The sequence below is a fragment of the Wasmannia auropunctata genome, unplaced genomic scaffold (genome assembly GCF_000956235.1).
Source record: "Wasmannia auropunctata unplaced genomic scaffold, wasmannia.A_1.0 LD335903.1, whole genome shotgun sequence".
Lineage (NCBI taxonomy): Eukaryota > Metazoa > Arthropoda > Insecta > Hymenoptera > Formicidae > Wasmannia > Wasmannia auropunctata.
The window spans coordinates 2,747,632-2,767,203 of NW_012026987.1; the positions used below are offsets into that span (position 1 = coordinate 2,747,632).

Below are 19,572 nucleotides of genomic sequence, written 5' to 3' on the forward strand. Positions count from 1 at the left end.
CCCCCGGGGCGAGCGGCGCGGCGCGCATCGCGTCAAGTTAACGACATGGCAAAGACGATTAACGTAGAATCCATTAGACGCGCGATTTGCTTTGCGAAGGATTTAAAGGGAATTGCTTTCGATCGCTAAACTCCGTTGTCTCGATAAACTTCGAACTTCTAATCGAGTTTTTACCCGAACGAAGTGCTCCGTTGCAACGTAAACGGCACGTTTTCCACGAACACGAGTGGCTGCTTCTCGCATAGACACATACAAATATTATGTTAAATCGAATAAAATCTGCATTGTTCGAGATCGTCCACATTTACAGTTCCATCACGTTTGTTCACTGAAATTTTTACGAGATGTATAGTATTTACTTTTCAAAATTTTCTACTCTCTTCCAAGAGATCTATCAATTAATAATCCTTTATTGATGTTAAATAAAAACGCATAATATAAATCCATGAAAAGTTTAGCGCTTAAAGCTTTCATGAATGATAAATCGCCCGCACTCCGGGAAAACCACTCGAAGAATAGAGCGTTTCGGTGGCAGCAAGCTTGCTCTCGTCCCTTCCTCGAGATGTTTATTTATCCACGCCCGAATTGACCATCGACAGCTCGGCGCAACGCTACAAATCGATCCCACCGCACATGCTTTTACTCCATCTTCCTCCCTCCCCCCCTCCCCTCGCGAAAACAAAACGGGCCGCATTCTTCTTCGTCCCGCATCGGCGCGATTGAATAGAATTTACGAGAGTGCGATCACTTCGCCGTACATCGGCAAACAGCGATCCTCGGAATCGCGAGAGAGCTCCCGCGGTACATTAGAAAGATTGCTCTATATTTATTATTGATCCGCTATATCTCAGAGAGGCGAGGCGAATAATGGCGATAAAGTCAAACAGCGTTTCTCTATTCAGGGTGGTGCGCGCACAATGGTTGCACGAGATTTCGAAATAATAATCCATATCAGCGATTTGAGCGGAGCTGTCACGTATATATAAAAAAAAGGCGTTTAAAAAGCAATATACTTTTTTTAATTTAATTCTATTTATATTTATATACTATAAATTATAAATGCATAATTTATAGCGTATGAATATTATATGTACATATATGTAATTATAATTCAATGTCATAAAATGTATTCGAATTTAGACACGAAATGTAACCCACTGCTGCTCTCATTTTACAAACAATACGGTGAAACGATTCCTCGGAACCTGCATGTTATCAGTCGATCGAAACGAACGTTCTGAGAAATACGCTGATCGCTGGCACGCGACGCTCGTCATTTACATCATTATGTATTTCCCCAGGTCCAGCGGGGAGTCCTCGGGGAGACGGCGGGAGTGAGATTATCCGCGATAATCCTCGGGGCTCGTCGATGGTACGAACAGCTGCGTGCTAAATCCCGAGAGCGCACCTCCCGATATTTCCGGCGAGAGAGAGAGAAAGAGGGAAAGAGAGAGAGAGAGAGAGAGAGAGAGAGAGAGAGAGAGAGAGAGGGAGGCAGACCGGGTTGACGCGTTTGTCTCTCGCGCGCGAGCGCGTTCCTAAGAGTCCCTAATGAGGCTGTGGCACGTCAGCCTGCTTAGAGACGCAGGTATCTGCAAGAAAGGCGGAGGATCGACGGCCCAAGTGCGGCTGGCATGCGAACTATGTCAACGAAGTCCTCAACCGACGGCGATGCAGCCTGCATTGTCTGCGTAGATGAAATCTCCCTCCTCCTCTCCTTGCGCGAAAGCCGTGAAAGTACGCCGAAATTTACTCGCAACGTGTCGAAGTACGTCGATGGTGCGAGGTAATATAGAAATAAAATATCTAAAAAAGATCGTGGTATTTTGGAGTAAATAGAAATAATGAATGGTGTAACGCTACGGATATTTTTCAACGGATCGGCATTCCACATTATAAGAGATGCTTAGAAGGATGATAATTAACCCGACACTCTCGCTCTCGGCAAAATTATTAACAATTGGTTTAATCTTAATCGCAGGCTCGTGTGCGCAAAAAGCTTAAGGAAAAGGAGCTTAAAGAGTTTCGTGGCGATAGTTCATCCGCAGCTTCAATCAAATTCGCTTTAATTACATAACGTTGCGTTTATCCACGTTATATTCTCAGATTATTATTATTATATTTGCGTATGAGGGATTCTCAACAGCTTACGACTCGTGTATAATAATCCGTTACAGTCCAGCTACTTTACTGCGGTATTACGCAGAGAAATTAAACGCAGGCGGTATGTTTCACGCACACCTGCGTTCCAGAGTATTAACCCCCTCGCACCACTGCCTGTTTCTGTCCCGTACAAACTAACGTTCCGCGCATCCCCGTAGCGATTTTCAACGCCAAAGTGTAAGCAAGATAAATGTCATAACGACGTGTATTAAACAATACTTAAGCAGAATGACTGTTACGGCTTCCCGCCAAAGTATAAATCTTTGGCTTTAAAGAACATAAATCAAAGTATCCCACTTTTCAGAGAAGATAAATAATTATGACAAATCAGGATATTACTAAACGTTAATCAAACTTGATGATGGTATTATTGAGCGTACAATCGATATCGGTATACTGAACATTTTTATAACTGTGAAGTAAAAATGTGATAAATATCCGTCTTTTGAATGCTCGATTTATTTAAATGTTACACTATGAATTCAGAGTTAAAAAGATTATCAAAACTGCGAATTCAGGAACGAATCTTTTGTCACAGGTTTTTCATACCTGGATGCATCTACAGGAGCTACGAAGGATCCATTGATTGAGCGAACTTTCGAACGTTATCACGCCGAACTTCTCCACAGCGTTTCCCGCCGTATCCCGCAAAAATGACAGCAGCTTATAATTCCCCGTAGGAGCTGCCGCGGCAAATTGGGACAACAAGGAGACGAAAGTTGCCAGCGACTTAACCGACGAACCTGACTCGCCGGCTCGACGGAGGCTAACGACGCGCCATGCATTTTCCTGGCGCATTTACCGCAGAACGCAGACGGGAACGGGAACGGGGATGAGACGCGGCGGGCGGTTCGTGCTCGGTGGTAAACAGGAGCAGGTTACGGGAAGGGGACCCGGCAAAGTTTCGGTCGGTCGACGCTGGTTGCAACGAGGTCAGATATTAAAACGACTTTTCAGCCGTCCCCTCCGCGCGCGCATCCCCGCGGGATCATCGCCCTTTTCCAAATACGTGTGTATATGAAATCGACGGAGAGGAGCGTGGACTACGCGGAGATTATGAAGTTCTGACGGCTGAATCGCGATTCCTGTTTTTCAGAGAAGATCTTCCTCTCTCCCTCTCGCGCTCTCTCTCTTTCTTTCTGCCTTTTCCTTCCTTATATAGCTGCGCTTCCTCCTTTCCTCAACTCCCGGAACATCCAATTTCTTGAGGAAGTTTACGGCGTAGCGAGCGTGGGAAAATTGCCCGTTATATATTAAAGACGTCCTCAGAATGGTAAACAGAACGACTTCCTGCGAGGGAGGGTCGGAACGAAGGCGAAAGATTATGCGACACTGCAGTCTCCTCCTCCAGCCGAGAGAGGATTATCAGACGTGTCTCTCTTATACCCGCGGTACCTTATTGCTCGTGCCTTCTTTGAGAACGGCGTCGGCGTTATTCGGGATGAGTCGCTCTCCCCCTGCAGAGACCGCCTAATTTTCCGAACCCCTTTCTGCACCCCCACGTATTTTCCCTCTGCTGGTTGCGTCTATTCGAGTCGGCAAACTTTCCTCGGCGAGGAGGATAACACGAAGTTGCGCGTGAAAGGATCTGGTTGTTATTGTTGATGTTTCAACGATCTTTTCAACGAGAATGAGAAACGATTGAAGCGCTGAAACTGATATGCAAGATTTACTCAGTCCTTTTATCTATATGCACTCCTTAATTTATTTAATAATAAATTTATTCCTTGAAAATTTAATCGAACGTGAAAATTCTGTTTGGAGCTCGATATGGTATTTCGAGAAGCCAAAAGGACAACTTTAATAATGCCACAAACGCTTTGGTTTCGAATAATGCATGCTTCTCGAAATAAATAACAAATAAATGATCGCATATTCTCGAGAGGTGAATACCTCGCGCATCGGCCGGCTAAGTATATCGAGCGTTTCTGATGAATAATTTCCGTACACGGAAAGAATGATTTTGTTGAAAGGTCTAAAAATTTTGCTAAAAACAAATCTAAAAATAATTTTTTGTTGAATTATCAAAATAATTTGTTGGAGTGTTAAAACTGATAAGCATTGCTATAAAACGTTTTGATATTCTAGCAATCATTTTGACTTTCGCACAAAATTATTTTAATTATTGAACAAAAATTATTTTCAGATCTGGATTCAGCAAAATTGTTCTTTCCGTGTAGCTGTACAATTAGCAATTATCCATAACAAACGAACCCCCTTTATCGCTACCGACTCCGCTAGAATGTCGGAAGTTTTATTCTCGAACATGACGTTTCATGCAGATCAAAGAGCTTTCTGCATATAACTTCATCGCTCCAGATTCCCGGAATACATTCTCAGCAGTTCTTCCGCGTGGATAGTCACGTTGCAGTAAATTGTGCCGACGAAGAACTCGTCGAAGGCGCGGCGCATTTTGCACGTATAAGACTGCCAGGCTGGTAAGGTGTTTGTAGCTTTCAGGGGAACCGCCCGCACGGTACTCGAGTACGGTAAATACTGCGCAAAAGACGTTAATGAGTGTTTTCGCGTTTTCGCTCGGCTGGCTGGCGAAGCCGGCGAAGAGAGCGACGAGCCCGTGCGGGCTCTCCTTCCTCCCCCTACTCCCCCGCCCCGCAAGCTCCGCGGCGCTTGTTTTTCGGCGATTTCTTCGTCGGCGGGAAGCGCTATTAACTTCGTCGCGAGGCACGCGAGCCCATTTTCCATTCGACGTTGATCGATCGCCGGTGAATTTCGCGCAGCTTCGCGGTAGGCGAAGCCGAATTTATCGGCGCGAGGCGAGAAACGAACCCGATGAACGACTCGTAAGGAGTTTCTCGTACGAATTGCACGCTCGTTTCCTCACGATTCGCTCACGACGAGACGCGCGATCGGCGAAACGCGTAATGTAAATCGTTATCGAATAGCGACGCGAATCGACGCTATTAAAAAATGAAAATTGATCTAATCTAATCGACTAAAGAAAATATTTGAAAATGTATTCAATCAATATATACTGCTATGAGACTTTTCAATAATAATTAATTGATCGTAATATTAAATTACATCTCTTCAGTTTCTGCGAATAGCATATGTGACATTCCGTTTATATAACTTCACATTTAATTCGGGACGCGACCACACAGCTTCCGAGTTTGTTCGACACACGGAGATCGCTGCTTTCATCGCAAAATGTAGGGTAAGCAAGATGAAAACCACATTCAGCGTTTCGACGAACGACGTGAATGCGGACCTTATGACACTAATGCCATTCGCTTCGCGTTTTCCGTCGCACCGGAATCGGGGCGAGCCTTTTAATTCTGTCTCCGTGGTGGTAATCCCTCGTCCGCGAGGTACGTCTTTGAGCATCGCGAGCACGTATCGCGGATCAAAATATTAGCCGCATCCGATACAGCGGGGAGACAGAGCCCCGAGGCGGACATTCACGTTTCATAATATCGAAGTTGCATAGACGTGCCGAGTGTACGTACAGCATACACGTAGAAAAGCGATGCTCGGGCGAGAGAGCATTGATGTCAGGATGATGAGGGTCTCGCGAGGAGCTCGTGAGAATCCTTACGAAGGTAGCCACAAGGACGACGACGGGCGGTGTTAAAGTACACGGCCGGGAGGAGGGGACAAAATGATGGCAGCGCGAGCTGCGCGAGGAAGCCAAGAAATCCCGGAGCTGACACGCGCGATATCAAGGAGCGTCACCGTCGTCATGGATCCTCATCTCCTTCCTTCGAACTCCTTCCGCGAGTCCTTTCATTTGCATGATAAGATAAGCTCGAGCCAGGTGAATGCCCACGTGTGTAGACAACTTCGTTAACGTGTTAAGTGACGAGGAATAAAGAATAAGGGGATCTTGAATTTTTATTTTTCCTGTACGATAATCGTTGACTCTGACGGGAATGGAAATTTGTAAAACTGAGTATGCGGTTTTACATCCTTAAAATTATTCTAAGCATAAATTTCAATAAATCGTGAATTAAGAAGTCATCCCTTCATTATTTACTGATGAATAGAGAAAAATAAATGTTGTGAATATCGAAAGAAGCAAAATATAATTCTCATTTTTCTTCCCTCTTCTAAATTAATAGTACTATTGGAACAATTAATCGCGCCAATAACAATAAATCTAACGCGTCTATTTGGGCATGCAGGATTAATCAAGCAACCATTGATGCTTCCGCTAATTATCCCGCCATACGTACGAAGCATCAGCCCGCGTGAATGCACGTCGTGCAAAAAGTCACTATTTCGTACGCCAGTCTCGTCGCGTGAATGCACATAATGGCGACGGTGAGTCGTAGTCACGTAGTCGCGATCAGTTCCATCGAGTGCCGAGCCGCGGGAGAGATAAATCCTCTCGCAAAAACGAAACACGCCGGCGCGGCGCGGCGCGCGGCAACCCTCGCCCGGGACGGAATCGCGACAGGGGTGGCAGCGCGAAATCGGGACGGGGATATAATATGAATATAATAATTTATGGTGTATCGGGGCATCAGCGCAAGATGTTACCAGCCAGCTAGGCGACCCTTTCGCCGCCCTCTCGACGACCATCCCTCCCCCCCCCCTCCTTCTCTTGCCGATCGTATTACGGCGGAAAAGCCCTATCTCGCCTCATCCTCTCTCCTGCCACCCGTAAGCTTTCGTCTACATTATCTACGCACTCCATACGTAATGCCGGTGAAACAGCTCGCGCTGACGCTTTCAAAACTAATGCGTCTTGTCTCTCTCCGCTGGTCGTTGGAACGGTTGGTTGGTTGTTCGAGGGGATATCTGAGGGGACGGGGAAGGGGGGAAGAGGCAAAACACCGAGTAGAGAGAGACAAAGAGACGGAGTCGAGTATCAGAAGGGGGAGAAATATTTTTGATTGTTCTGACAGCTCTCTCGTGTATGCGGCATCCGCCGTCCCCCCCTCCCCCGTTCGCCGTGCATTTAAATGAGTTCTCCCTAATGTTTCTTCATGAATAAACAGGGTCTTCAATTTAGGGTACCTGTTATACCTCGCCATGCAAGGATAACGTCGAAGTTGTTATCGCGTCCTGCAAACGCGACGACACTGAACTTCCCCGAAAGCGTTTCGGGGAACGTTTCCCCCGTCCGTGACCGTCGTCGCGTCGAGAGTTGATCGATAATATTCATCGAGGTGTATACACCCAATATATCTGTGTACCTCGCACGCGGTTCGGCAGCTTTCCCGCCGGAAAGGACTGATCAATGCCAGGGACACGGTGAGGCGAGATAGAAACGTGAAATATTATTTTAGCCGGGGCGAGAATGAGAGCGCGGGGATGTAGTATCGATAACCAAAAGAAAAGCTTTTTGGGAGCTTTCGATCAAGATAGCGTTGACATTAGTTAACTTCTATTGCGAAACGAATGTAATCTTTGATGTTATAAACGCATGTACAAAGTTTTATAATATGACGGATGTTTAATATTTTGTAAAATAATATATACAAATATATATACCGCAGTACGTTACAACTGCAAATTAAAAAGAAATAAAAAGTCTCGGACAATCCAGGTTCACGTTACACGTGGCACAGAGTCTGCATGATACTTTGCGCACATCCCGAGAAAATCCTTTCGGAAATGACGGAAACACAGGAAGGAACGGAGAAACCCTCGCGGAGTTCGGAGTTTTTATCCCCGGCGGGTGGTCAGAGCGGCGTAAAAATTTCATCAGCGGACGACTTTTTTCGCGGGAGGAAAAACCGGCGCCGGGCGGGCCGACGCGCGTAACACACGTGTGTAACGCGCGCCCGGAATTAATTACGCGGCGTCGCAGGGGCTAATTTGCATATTACGAAATTAAAAAGTTTCGCGACTTTAATTCGGACCGGCGCGATGAATTCTAATTTCTGCGGAGTTAAGCGGTCATTTTACAAACCGACCGGCGGCGCGTCCACCCGCGGTATATTCCTGGACGCGTTTAAGAACGAAAGCTCTGAGATTCATGCGAGTGTAGCGCGAATCTTGAATGATACACGACTAATTGTAAAGCTAAATTACGAAAAGGATATCTCTGCGTTTAAAATAATATGGATCGCAAATCACAATCGACAATTGCTCGAAGCTGCGAGAAATTATTTTATTTCGTGTGTCAATACTTCGTATAGGTATATTTCGAAGCACTCCCGTGCTTTTTCTAAAACGGTATAGAAACTTTTCACGCGTGCAGGTTTTTCGTCGAATAAATCGCGCGGAAGCTTAATGCGAGGAAAAAACACGCGTACGAAAGGACACGCCGGAGCCGATCCGGGTGCAAATTGATTCTGAATCGGTAATCACAATAGCACCCTTCCAACTTTAACGGGATTACTGCAGCGCTCTCGCGTCTCGTGTAACTTCATTCGTTCTTCCCGTCTCTCTTCCGTCCCTACGTATCTACGGCGCCTCGCAGCACTCGTTCTTTTTGTTCCCAGACACAGTCCGTTTGGATTTCTGTTTCGCATTAATAGGCAAACGCAGCTCCCCTCCTCGCCCCCTTCTCGACTGTCTCTTTCCCGCCATGGTGGAGAACTAATGCCGTTTGCGCGCGCGCATAAGAGTGTACACGGCGCGGCGCGCTCGTTGTAATGCGCCAACATAATCTCCGAATAACGCGGCCGAATTTTTTATCGCCCACCTCGCTCGACCCACAATGGAAATGTACGCGGATGATCGTAAAGCACTCTTCCCGCAACGCTCGCTCGCGCAACGTTTTTAGAATGAAACCGGCTGCAAGTACCGCACGCCTGAGTTGCGGGCGGTACTTTCGAAGTGCCAAGCGAGGAAAATTTTTAGTGCCCCGCAATCATTCCGCAGCTCGAGAGTGGAAAAAAGCGTCTGTACAAAACGTAGAACATTTCTTCGTTTACCTCCGTTTATTACACGTAAAATGATTTTTACTGTTATGTACCGCGATCTTGATTCGTATAATAAATATCCATATTCCGCTACACGCCTATGCGTCTTTTCATTATTCATTCACCTGCCCGCGACTCTCGCCCTCCATGCGGATTGAACGTTCTCACCGTCGTGTCGCAATGCCTTTCTCCCCTTCGACAGTTACGCCGTTTCTTTCGCAGCCATACTTCAATACCCCCGCACTTATTTTCCATATTGCACGACACATTTCTTCGTCGCGGAAAGGCGACGACGACGGCGGTCGGTTAGTCGCGGTCGGTCGCTTTATTTCGCCTCTCTTACGTTTTCTCCGAGCGACATTATTGCGACTGCGAAAATGCACGTGTTCGTGAAAACGGGGGCGGGGAAGGATTGCACATAGAACCGGAAACACGAATTCCCCCTCCTTCACGCGGGGGACCGTCCGCCGCGCGCGCGAGTGCCAGAGTAACGATTTACATTCAATCCCGGCAAGTTAAGCGACCGATTTCCGCGACCGGTTCCCATTTGCGTGCAGTCGCAATTTTCCCGCGCGCATTTGCACGTTCTCGTCGCCGCGCGTGTTACCTTAAACACATAACGACCGATGTAAAATGTAATGCAGAGGGAAGCGCGACGAGGCTTTCTAGAAAATGAATGTACCGAATCTTCGTTTCCTCCGTTTACTTATCAATGACATTTAATAAAACGTATTTGTCAGTTTCTATAAATCGAAATAATTGCTAATTAGAGGCTAGTTGCAGTAATAAATTGCAAAATAAATTATAAAAGAGGATAAATTTTTTTGCAATTTTTGTATATTTTTTTTACATCTTAGGCCCATTTTCATAATATATAATTAACGAAAAAATTAGGTTAACTAACAATAAAACTTGAAAGTTAATTAAAACACTTTCATATAAGCTTGTAATCAAATAAACTAAAGGTTACGTGTACATCAGTTGAGTTGACATCAAATTAACTGGTTGGTTAGGTCCTAATCAAGCGTCGTTAAACAATAAACTTCTTCGTAATTTTTAACCTTTAGGTAACCATACATTGTGAAAATGGGCATTAAAAACTTGTTCCCCGTAACCTAACCAAATTATATAGCATTTACGAATGGACAGAAGTGAAGGAGCGAGTGAGAGAGTAGCGATTAACGTGCCGCAAACGAGAGGGTGTGTTCGTCGAGGGGTTTGAGACGTGAAAAGAGACGAGAAAATGCCGAACATCCGGGGGTAAGACGAGAGAATGGGAAAGCAGCCGTCATATTTCTCACCGGGCGAACAATAGCGCCTTTAAACGGTCGCCGTTTTCCGCGCGTGAATATATATATATATATATTCAAAAAATCGCCGCGTCTACCCTCCGGGCAGGACTTAAGGCGACTCCGGATGACAGACCGTGGCCTCCGGGGAGGGAGTTAATCCATCAATGGTGTCTAATGGCCGAATTCTAGCGGACAGAAAGGCGGCCGTTTAGGCGACTCTTATTGTCGCGCGGGACAAATTTAACGTGAAAATGCGAGAACTCTCCGCGAGATCTCTCGCATTGTGCGTGCCGTGATCGCAAAATGCGATTTGTGCCCGGTGTCTTTTGTTCGGGGAAAAAGGGGTGCGTCGGATACGCGCGCGGCTTACGCGGATTTGTTAATGGCTCCTTTATGATCAGAGAAAAGCGCTTATGGGCTTCGACCCGTCCGAAATTTCTTGATGAGATTTTATCCCTTCTGACAGGAGCCTCCTCGGCTACCGCGTAAACTTGAGGCAAAAGTAAGAAAGCCAGCTTAAAATTGTATTATAGTGTCCCGACGGCTCCACGCCATGCTAGTTAACGTAATTGGAGTTTATATTGCTCAGACCGAGCGAATTGTGTGCGTGCTAAAGTTATAAAAACAAGCGTTTCTATAACTGTATTAAAATTATTTCTAATTAAATTAAAATTGTAATTTGGAACTTTGGGGAAACTCGTTCCTAAGTAAATGGAAATTCCTAATTAATCTGCGATAATGTTTCTCGTCTCTTTCGGAAATTTATTTCATTTTGTATAGCGCAGTTCTACTTTCTCAGTATATATATATATATATATATATAGTGTGATATTTTTACTATCGGAATAATTTGTCAAATAACTTTTAAACCACTGACATCTTTACATGTTCGATCCATTTCTTCGACGCGCGCGTCTATCGTGAGATATCGTAAAATCGATTTTGCAAGACATAAATTTTTCAGGCACACCGCGCTCTGACCTCTTTGCACGCATTTGCGATTGTAATCGGAGGGGGTGAAAAATTCTCGATTTTTAAAAGCCGCGTAGCGTCGGTCGCGACCGATAAAAAGCGACGTCGATAAATACAATGTAGAGATTATTTAAACGAACGAGCTCGGTCTGTATCGGATTTTCGGGGCGAACGAACGTCGCGCGCGTTTTCGATTGCGCGTTCTCGACATTTTCCCGACCATTTTCCCCGCGCATTCCGACATCGAATACGCAAAAATCGGTCAATATTTCACAGGACCAGGCACGGGAAGAGGGGGGAGGGGGGCGAAACCCCGTCGGTACTCGCTGTCATCGATATTTAAACGAAGTCCACCCACTGTTTTGAATGGCAAATATTTACGCCGACTCCGGGAGCTTCCGGGATTATGCCGACCTTAAAAGCGGGACTTCGATTCCACGTCGAAGCCGAGAATACGAGCTGTGACTACTCAGTCAGTATCGAATACGAAATATCGGTAGTGTTTTTTTTTCCAAGCGAGCGAAAATCAAGCGACTATTCGCGAGTTAATCGTCGAAGATGGAGGGAATCGAATTTTATTCTTTGCGTAATTTCAAGCGAATTTCAATTTCGGTAGAATATGCATTTGCGAGTAATGTAATTAAGAGCAATTAAGAGTAATTAAATGAGCGCAAAAAATGGTATCTAGTCGAGTTTTCCTCCAAAAAAAAAAAGAGAGAGAAGAGTTGAAATTGGTCAGCCGTTCTGTTTTGCGTGTATTTTGTTATTTATTCATACTAGCGTTTTTATTTACGGTTTTATTTTATAACGGGGAGAAATTTTGCGTCCCTCTATTCCAGAAAAATGGCAATTTTCGAGCTGCAAACTGACGAACGAAGCGGTGGAGCGCGACGCGCGTGTGTGCCATTGACATATATACGTAATTTCATTAGAAGTCGCGTCGAATCAACGATGCGAGCGCTCCATTTCCTGTTTGTTTCCGGGCAATCCGGGGAAATGATTAAACATTTTGCCCGCCCGACGGCGGTGGTAACTGTCGTGTACGAGAGCGCCGGCCGCACGCACGCCGGGCGGCCATCCGTTTTATATTACGCGATAATTAACAACGACGGGGGCGCGCGCGGTAAAAACGCGCCGCGGTAATAAACTCTAATCAAAGTCGGTTTTGCGCAAATTTCACGCCGCGAGGAACATTCAATCTCGCGACCGCGCGCTAATTACAGTCGGCGAAATTGTGCGCGGCAACGTGTATACAAAGCCCCAGACGCGTTCCCACCTGGCTACGAATGATAACGTTATAGTAATCACGACCCCGGCGGAATAACGCATCGGTACATATTCGGTACTCCTCCTCGGTCGAATTACACTCGTAATGATCACGTACAGACTCGTGTTACCGCGCCAAAATGGCGCGCTGATGATGCGAGACGGTGCGTCGCTTAAAAGATATACACGAGAGATACGGCGAGATCAAATTAACCGCTTAATGAACGTTTAACGCTCTCTAATGAGTCTCGGATAATTCCGTTTGGCAGGAGTGGAAAGTATGTTTTATTATTGGAGAAAGCGGAATAACAGAGTCATGTTGATTGTCCTGTACCTGATAGTCATTACTAAACGTCAGGTGACAGTCCTTCGCGGTGATTCTCAGCAATCCAGCAGTCCTTCCGACTCGGCGAATTTCACTCACCTCTTTTGCAAAATCGTAATTATCAGTAACGTCGTTAGCGCCTAAAGTGAGGAGGCTTTCGAAGAGGCGGGGAGGAGATACGGAGGACGAGCGGGGCGAAGGGTGAGACGGACGAAAATTTCAGGGGCACCCACTCGGGCGCGCGCTAAACGATACGCTCTCACCCTTTGGGTCCTTTGTGCTCGGTGACAAAATTTAACGCCCTCCTCCATAGGCGCGCCATTAAACCTGTTGGAAGAGACGGCGTGAGGCTAAAACCGAATTCCCCCCCTCTGCCCCCCGTCCGTGTCGGCCTTGTCGCGACGAAAGCCCCAATTTACACGCGCGGCGGGGGCGGATTCTCGAGGACGCGGAAAATCTTGCGGGGAACATAATGGAAAATGTAAGAGAGAGGACGAGAGAGGGCGAGAGAGAGAGAGAGAGAGAGAGTTTACTCGCCGCCCGGGGGGTGAAGGAGGGGAAAGCGGGGGAGACGGGAGGGGGGAGAGGGCTGCAAAGACTCTCGGCACCCTCTCACGCGTGGCGTTAGGGGCGGTTTCATCCCTCGGAAAATATTCCCGTTGGAAATTATCGTCGCTGTCGCCGCCTCGGCCTCTTAACGGAGCGGTCGCGCGTATGTGCTGAGAAAACACACCTCGGCGAGCCGGCGGCGACGCGTCGCGGGGGGACGGTAATGGAGATAATTTCTGGAAGGGGTACGACGGCGGGCCCGCCGTATACGCGTTGTGTGCTTTATCGAGCCCGCAGTCGCGCGCGCGCGCCAAGTGCTTTCGCTCGCTGTTAATGTTTGTTAATCCGTATAAAACGTTAAAATTGCATTTAATATCGAGTAAAAATGTCGCATAAAAATGTCGGCGTACAATCGAGATGGAAAATGTACGCTCTTTAGCATGTAGCAGTTAAAGGGGGAAAAAAAATAAAGGATTTATATTTATAATACTGACCACACTTGATAGTTGTATATTGACAAAACTCTACGTCTGGCTCGCACTTGATTGCGATTTGTTTAAATTAATGGGTGCACTAATGCGCTAAAGTTTCGCCAATGTAGAGACTCCCGTGCATCACTTATCGTGCGGCACATCTCTCAATTTCAATGCACTTCGATTCCAAAATAATTTTCTGTACAACAGATTATTCTCTATCCACGTCAACCGCAGTTTAGCAGAAAAAATCCATAAATAAAAACCAAATCGGATACCGCTCGCATTGTACGACTGCCGCGTTTTTTCCTGGATAAATCGGAAGATAACGTTTACAGTTCGGGCGATTGTCGTAAAAAAAAAAGAAAAAAAAATCGGTCTTCGTGCGCGGGGCACGGACCGTCTGGCGCGTGTAATTCGCGCTTTTTTTCCGGATCGGCCGGTGCAATATCGCGGACGAGAAGAGATTTATCGGATCCGACGCCGCATTAGGAGAGGACGGGGGAGGGGTAGAGGGGAGGAGGAGAGATAGCACACGGAATGGAGTGTCCAGGATATCGATGACAAATAAACGCGCAAAATCTCCCGTTTCAAAGCTTTGGCCGCGCTACTATCGGGTTTAACTAGCGCGGCTACATATATTCGGCCGCGGTGAATCCGAGACGCGCCGAGACGGATTAGGCGCGCAAGGAACGACTCGGGAAACCCCCGTTCTCTCCGATTTCCACGGAAGCTTCGAGCTCGATGCGATAGAGTATCTGGACAAAAAAACAACGGGACGTGTGTTTCGTACACATAAGTGGAAGGGCAAAAACTCGAGATAGTCTTTCGACAATTCTATATAATATCTAATAGAATATTGAAATCGGAAGAAAATGGAATCATTAGGGGACATTAGAACGCTTCGATATTTGAGGCCGATTTTGGAATGATTCTAATTGTCTTTGGACGTTTTGATTAAAAAAAAAATTTGCTTGATCGGAAAAGTGAATCAAATATATGTGTCATGAAGTTGATAAAAAGTAAAAAAAATCTACGGGAAAATTTATATCTCTATACTTTTATTGTCTTCATTGTATAACGACAATTTTGACAACTATGAAATTCCGCGAACTTGACTACATGTCGCGATCCTCCTCTCTTCGCGTAATTTTCCACGTTTCCGGCGCGACGAATTAACGCAGTTCGTAATAATTACGATTTCACGAGGCGCGCCTTTATGAAACTTGCATCCCGCTCGACTCGCACACGTGGCGACATCCTTCGCGAGTGTCCTGAGAATTTAATGAGATGCACAACAGGCAAGATCGTCAGCGTGATGACGTTGTAATCATATTGGAATGTACAGTCGTGTGAAAGGCAAAACGAGATTCGCAAAAAATTATTCTTAATTAATACGATATTCGAAGGGATTCGTAAACATTCATTATATCCGTCACGTCCATTTGCAACTAATTTATACAAAATGTATACATTAATAATGTTACAAAATAATTTGAAATTTATTTAACAAATTTTAAAATGTTAATTAAGATATTAAAAATGATAATACCATGTAGAAATTATTCAATGCCAATTAAAATGTGTATATACAATTTCTTGGCACATATACTATATTTCTATTCGCGTATCGCCACAACCGAAACTACAACGAGAATTTCCCCCTGAAAGTGTCACGATAATAGATAGTTTCCTACGTCGGCGTTTTCCGAATTCAACCGAATTTCCGAAACGCATCGTTCGTCTAAACCTGTCGGAAGGTATACGCGACATGGGAATTCGGTTTCCGATTTCCTCCTCTGTAATCTCAGGCTGGACGAATCAAAGCTCTCACTCTCTCTCTCACTCTCCCCCTTTCTCTTTTCCGCCACTCGAACCACCCTCCGAAAATGCATTATCGAATTAGCCAGTGGCTGCGCTCCTTTGACGCCTGGATGCTGGAAGCGCGAAGGGCGATAGTGGGTACGAAGAGAGGAGGGAGGAAGGAAGGGGGGGACGAAGCCGCGAGAGGAGGAGGAGGAGGAGGAGGGCACAGGAAAGTTCGCAGCGCGCGCGCGATCGTTACTTCAACACGGTGTTATCTTACACAGCTTCGCTATTTTATCCCCCTTTCTCTCTTCTTTCCGCCTTCCATCGCCCACGGAGAACCGCTTATATCCCCCGACGAATTATTCGCAACGCTCAATTTCGATCGCACGGATTAATTGGAGTAAAAAATTAAATTCGAACGAAAATTAGAACGTGAACGGATATCTGTTATTTTAGTGGCGTTTTATTATTTTATCTCGTTCCCTCTCGAAACGGGACTTTTCAACGGAAGCCGTTATTTACATGCCAAACGAGATTATTTATAACGGTCGCAGCTCAAGCCTTATTTAACCGGAGAAATTTGATAGAATGAGAAGATAAGTTTGATTTGGCGCATGTTATTTATACGTATTACCCTTTTATTTCAAATTTCTCCATTTATATCTTCGACGATGCTTCTTTCTAAGTTTGTAGAGTTATGGAAATAATATAAGCAGCTACGTATACGTTTGCCCAAATACATACTTAATGAGATTTCGCAAACAAAATAAATCTTACCATCATATTTATTCCATCGTATTCCATCGTTATTATTGTAAATATTATAATATACTTTTAATTTTCCTGCTAAATTCTTTAAAGTCTTTCTTTCTTTATTTTACAGGACTCTTCCTCCGGTGTCGCTCTTCCCGCGAACGCAACGACCGGACGTGGCGAGCCTTCCATTAATGCGCCGATCAAAGGACCAAGCTCCTTTTTGCCGAAGTCATACCCTCGTGTACGACCTTCCCAGAATAATCAACCCGGGACGATACTTTTTTGCACGGAAAAAAAAAGGAACAAGAGAGAGAAGTTTTAGCTGTTAAAAAAAGAGGGGGAGGGGAACGGAAGGGAGACAGGGCAAAAACGCCCGCTAACAAAGGGACGACATCCCGCACGGGCGAGAGCAAGCGCGAGAAAACTCCGGTCGGCGTATTTCACGACATTACCTGATACCTGATCTTGCGGTCCCTTTGCCTTGGCATCCTTCCGTATTCCGCGGCGTACTCGTCCTTCAGTCCAGTTTAAGCTAACATGGCGATGCACCTGTCCCTGTAAACAGCATTGCACATATATACCGATTGTCACACAAGCCTGTATCACGTACTTTTTAGATAAATACATACGAAAATTAAATCTCGTGAGACATTAGTTAAACAATAAAAATCACATTCATCTATCATATCCGCGTTAAAATTATTTTCTTATATGATCAGCGCAAATCGAGAGAATTAGCATCCAGACGCCCAATTTCGTTCCACGGTAATTAACATTGCCTCTTTTTGCGAGGCAATTGCGCGCTAACGAGCAAGAACTCGTTCGATCAGCCAAGTGAGCGATTCACGATTCGATTGCGGGAAAGCGAAGTAACCTATAATCTCATGCATGATCCAGATCCTATTATCCAGATTCCAAACTCGAACTCGCACGGTGAACAAAACGAATAAGACGTAACAACTATATCGCATTATAAAAATGTACAGATTATATATGCAATGGCTTTACGCGTTGTTGGCTGCAATAATCACTAAATAATTACTGAGATACTTTATTTGATTACACAATAAAGTATAAACACACGATTGCGACTCACCGCGCTCCTATATATATTTTCGAACTCTGCCGTTTCTTGATGGAATTGATCTTTTCTTTTCTGCCGTTCTTTTTCCTCCAATTTTTGAAAGTAAAATAAACCGGAGAGACACACCGTGTTTTATTTTGCGACCGTGTTACTTTTCCCGTATGTGCCCTACATTTTGCGAAAGGAATTTAATTTTTAGGAATAACGTAGACGTATGGACGTGCCATTTTTTATTCCCCGAACTCTATTTCCTTGTCCCGGGGATTTTGCATTCTGGAGTTTAATTTTTGGAAATAAAATAAACAAGACGCGCGCGTCATTCTCCGCTGCAAGAGCTCTATTTCCCCTTCATGAGTTTTCGCGTGTCGCAGAAAGAGCTTCATTTTTGGAAGCTAAACCGAGCGAAATAAATGAAAACAGAGAACGCTGTAAGATACTTTCATTCTTCTGTAATAGCCTTCGACTTTATCAGCGAAAAGATATCATCATTTAAATTGACAATTAAATAGGGAACAGAATTATAAATAAAATGGCAATCAGAGTTTCGCAAAAGGATTTAACTCCTCCGCACAATCTTGTTAAACGATCAATATATAAGAGAAAGGAGGAAAAATGTTCAATATCTGCGACGTCTTATATAACAGATAAAATTCTCTCGTACACGAGCGTCATCAGCGTTTCAGCATTGATTCATTCGTATGACCGCACGTTCGACTGCGAAGCTCGACTGTCAAATGCACGTTCGCGAGCTCGTCGTCTTTGATATTCGCTACGACTCTTTGATATCCGCTAATTATCGCGATGGACCGGCGATCGCGTGCGATCGACAGGCCACGATTCGTGCGGGATCGAACCGCAGCATTCTGTTCGCCGTTTCACGGCGATTTATCGGGACACGTCTCGCGGTGATTTCTTTCTTTGTTAACCGCGAAATCCTCTCTGCCGCGCGCGCGCGCGCGCGCTTGCGAGAGAGAGAGAGAGAAAGAGAGAAAGGGGAAAAATAGCGGAGAAGCGAGTTCGAAAAGCGATCTCTCGCGACGCTCGATTTAATGGTGGACGAGTCCGCCCGGGTATCGAGCGCCCCGGCGTTCATATAAATCGAACTGAGATCTCTCTCGTTCGTGCGATTGCCTTTATGGTCGGGCCGGCGAGATTTGTTGGCCCACTCGAATTCGCCGGACGCGATTATCCGCCCGTGCTCTTAAGTGAACCGGGAAGTGAAATTTGTAGCTGCCATAATTTTCCATGCAGTGTTACTGCAAATACCTACACACGAACACGTGCCATCGATTTCTCACGATCGCTTGAGCGAGCATGTAATATTAGAATTCTAACAATTAGCCGAATTGATTTGCCTCTCTTGTCTAATAGAAGTCTAGAAACTGTATTATACCGTTGTTCAGAAACCTTAAACTATTTTTAATATCTTTACCTCGCGGATCTTTGGAACAATTGTGAATAAAAATTTGGATAATAGATAGCAAAGATTCGAAAAAGCTTGTACAAAATTCTGCGTTTTTTTAATTCTTGGTATAAAATTATCATAAAATAAAGGTTTGTGTCGCTAATAAAATATGACAGATGCTCGAATAAGATGTCTTCAGTTTGTAAACGACGATAAATGACTGGGATGTCAGAGGTATTCGGATGCAAAATGCAAACGCGTCTCGTGGATTAGTTTGTAGTTGAGCATTATCCGAAAAGCGATAATGCCATGATGCGGTATTATGATAATAAATGCGGAGAGTGGCGCCGGAATCGTTTTCGAAAGTTTTTGAAAGTTTGCGCGTACATGGCGCGTCACACGTAAATCAGATTCAAACTCCCACGACTGACACGCGTCGTACGCCGCGTGCACAGTTCGGAACTTTCAACAGGTTGCTTTTAAAGCTCGCATCGACAAAGGCAGATCTGGCCCCGGCGCAAAAGATCCGCGAGTGTGCCGTCGATCGGCAACTCATGGCTTCCTGTATGCACCGTCGAGACCACAATCATTAAATTCAAACAGATATTCAAAAAGATAATCGTATAAGTAAAACCGATAAAC

The 19,572-nt window shown here is 45.2% G+C and overlaps 1 protein-coding gene and 1 long non-coding RNA gene across 2 annotated transcripts in view; one reads left to right on the forward strand and one right to left on the reverse strand.

Annotated features, from left to right (window-relative positions):
• Positions 1 to 16,756, forward strand: part of LOC105455448 — a 51,815-nt gene extending 35,059 nt beyond the window's left edge. Inside the window, exon 2 of the long non-coding RNA XR_975117.1 lies at positions 16,569 to 16,756. This is a non-coding gene — a long non-coding RNA (uncharacterized LOC105455448). The remainder of the gene's footprint in view (positions 1 to 16,568) is intronic.
• The window catches only part of LOC105455449, a 365,202-nt gene that overhangs the window by 221,474 nt on the left and 124,156 nt on the right, over positions 1 to 19,572 (reverse strand). The window contains exon 7 of the mRNA XM_011698775.1: positions 16,894 to 16,996. Coding sequence (XP_011697077.1) covers positions 16,894 to 16,996 — 103 coding nt within the window. The remainder of the gene's footprint in view (positions 1 to 16,893; positions 16,997 to 19,572) is intronic.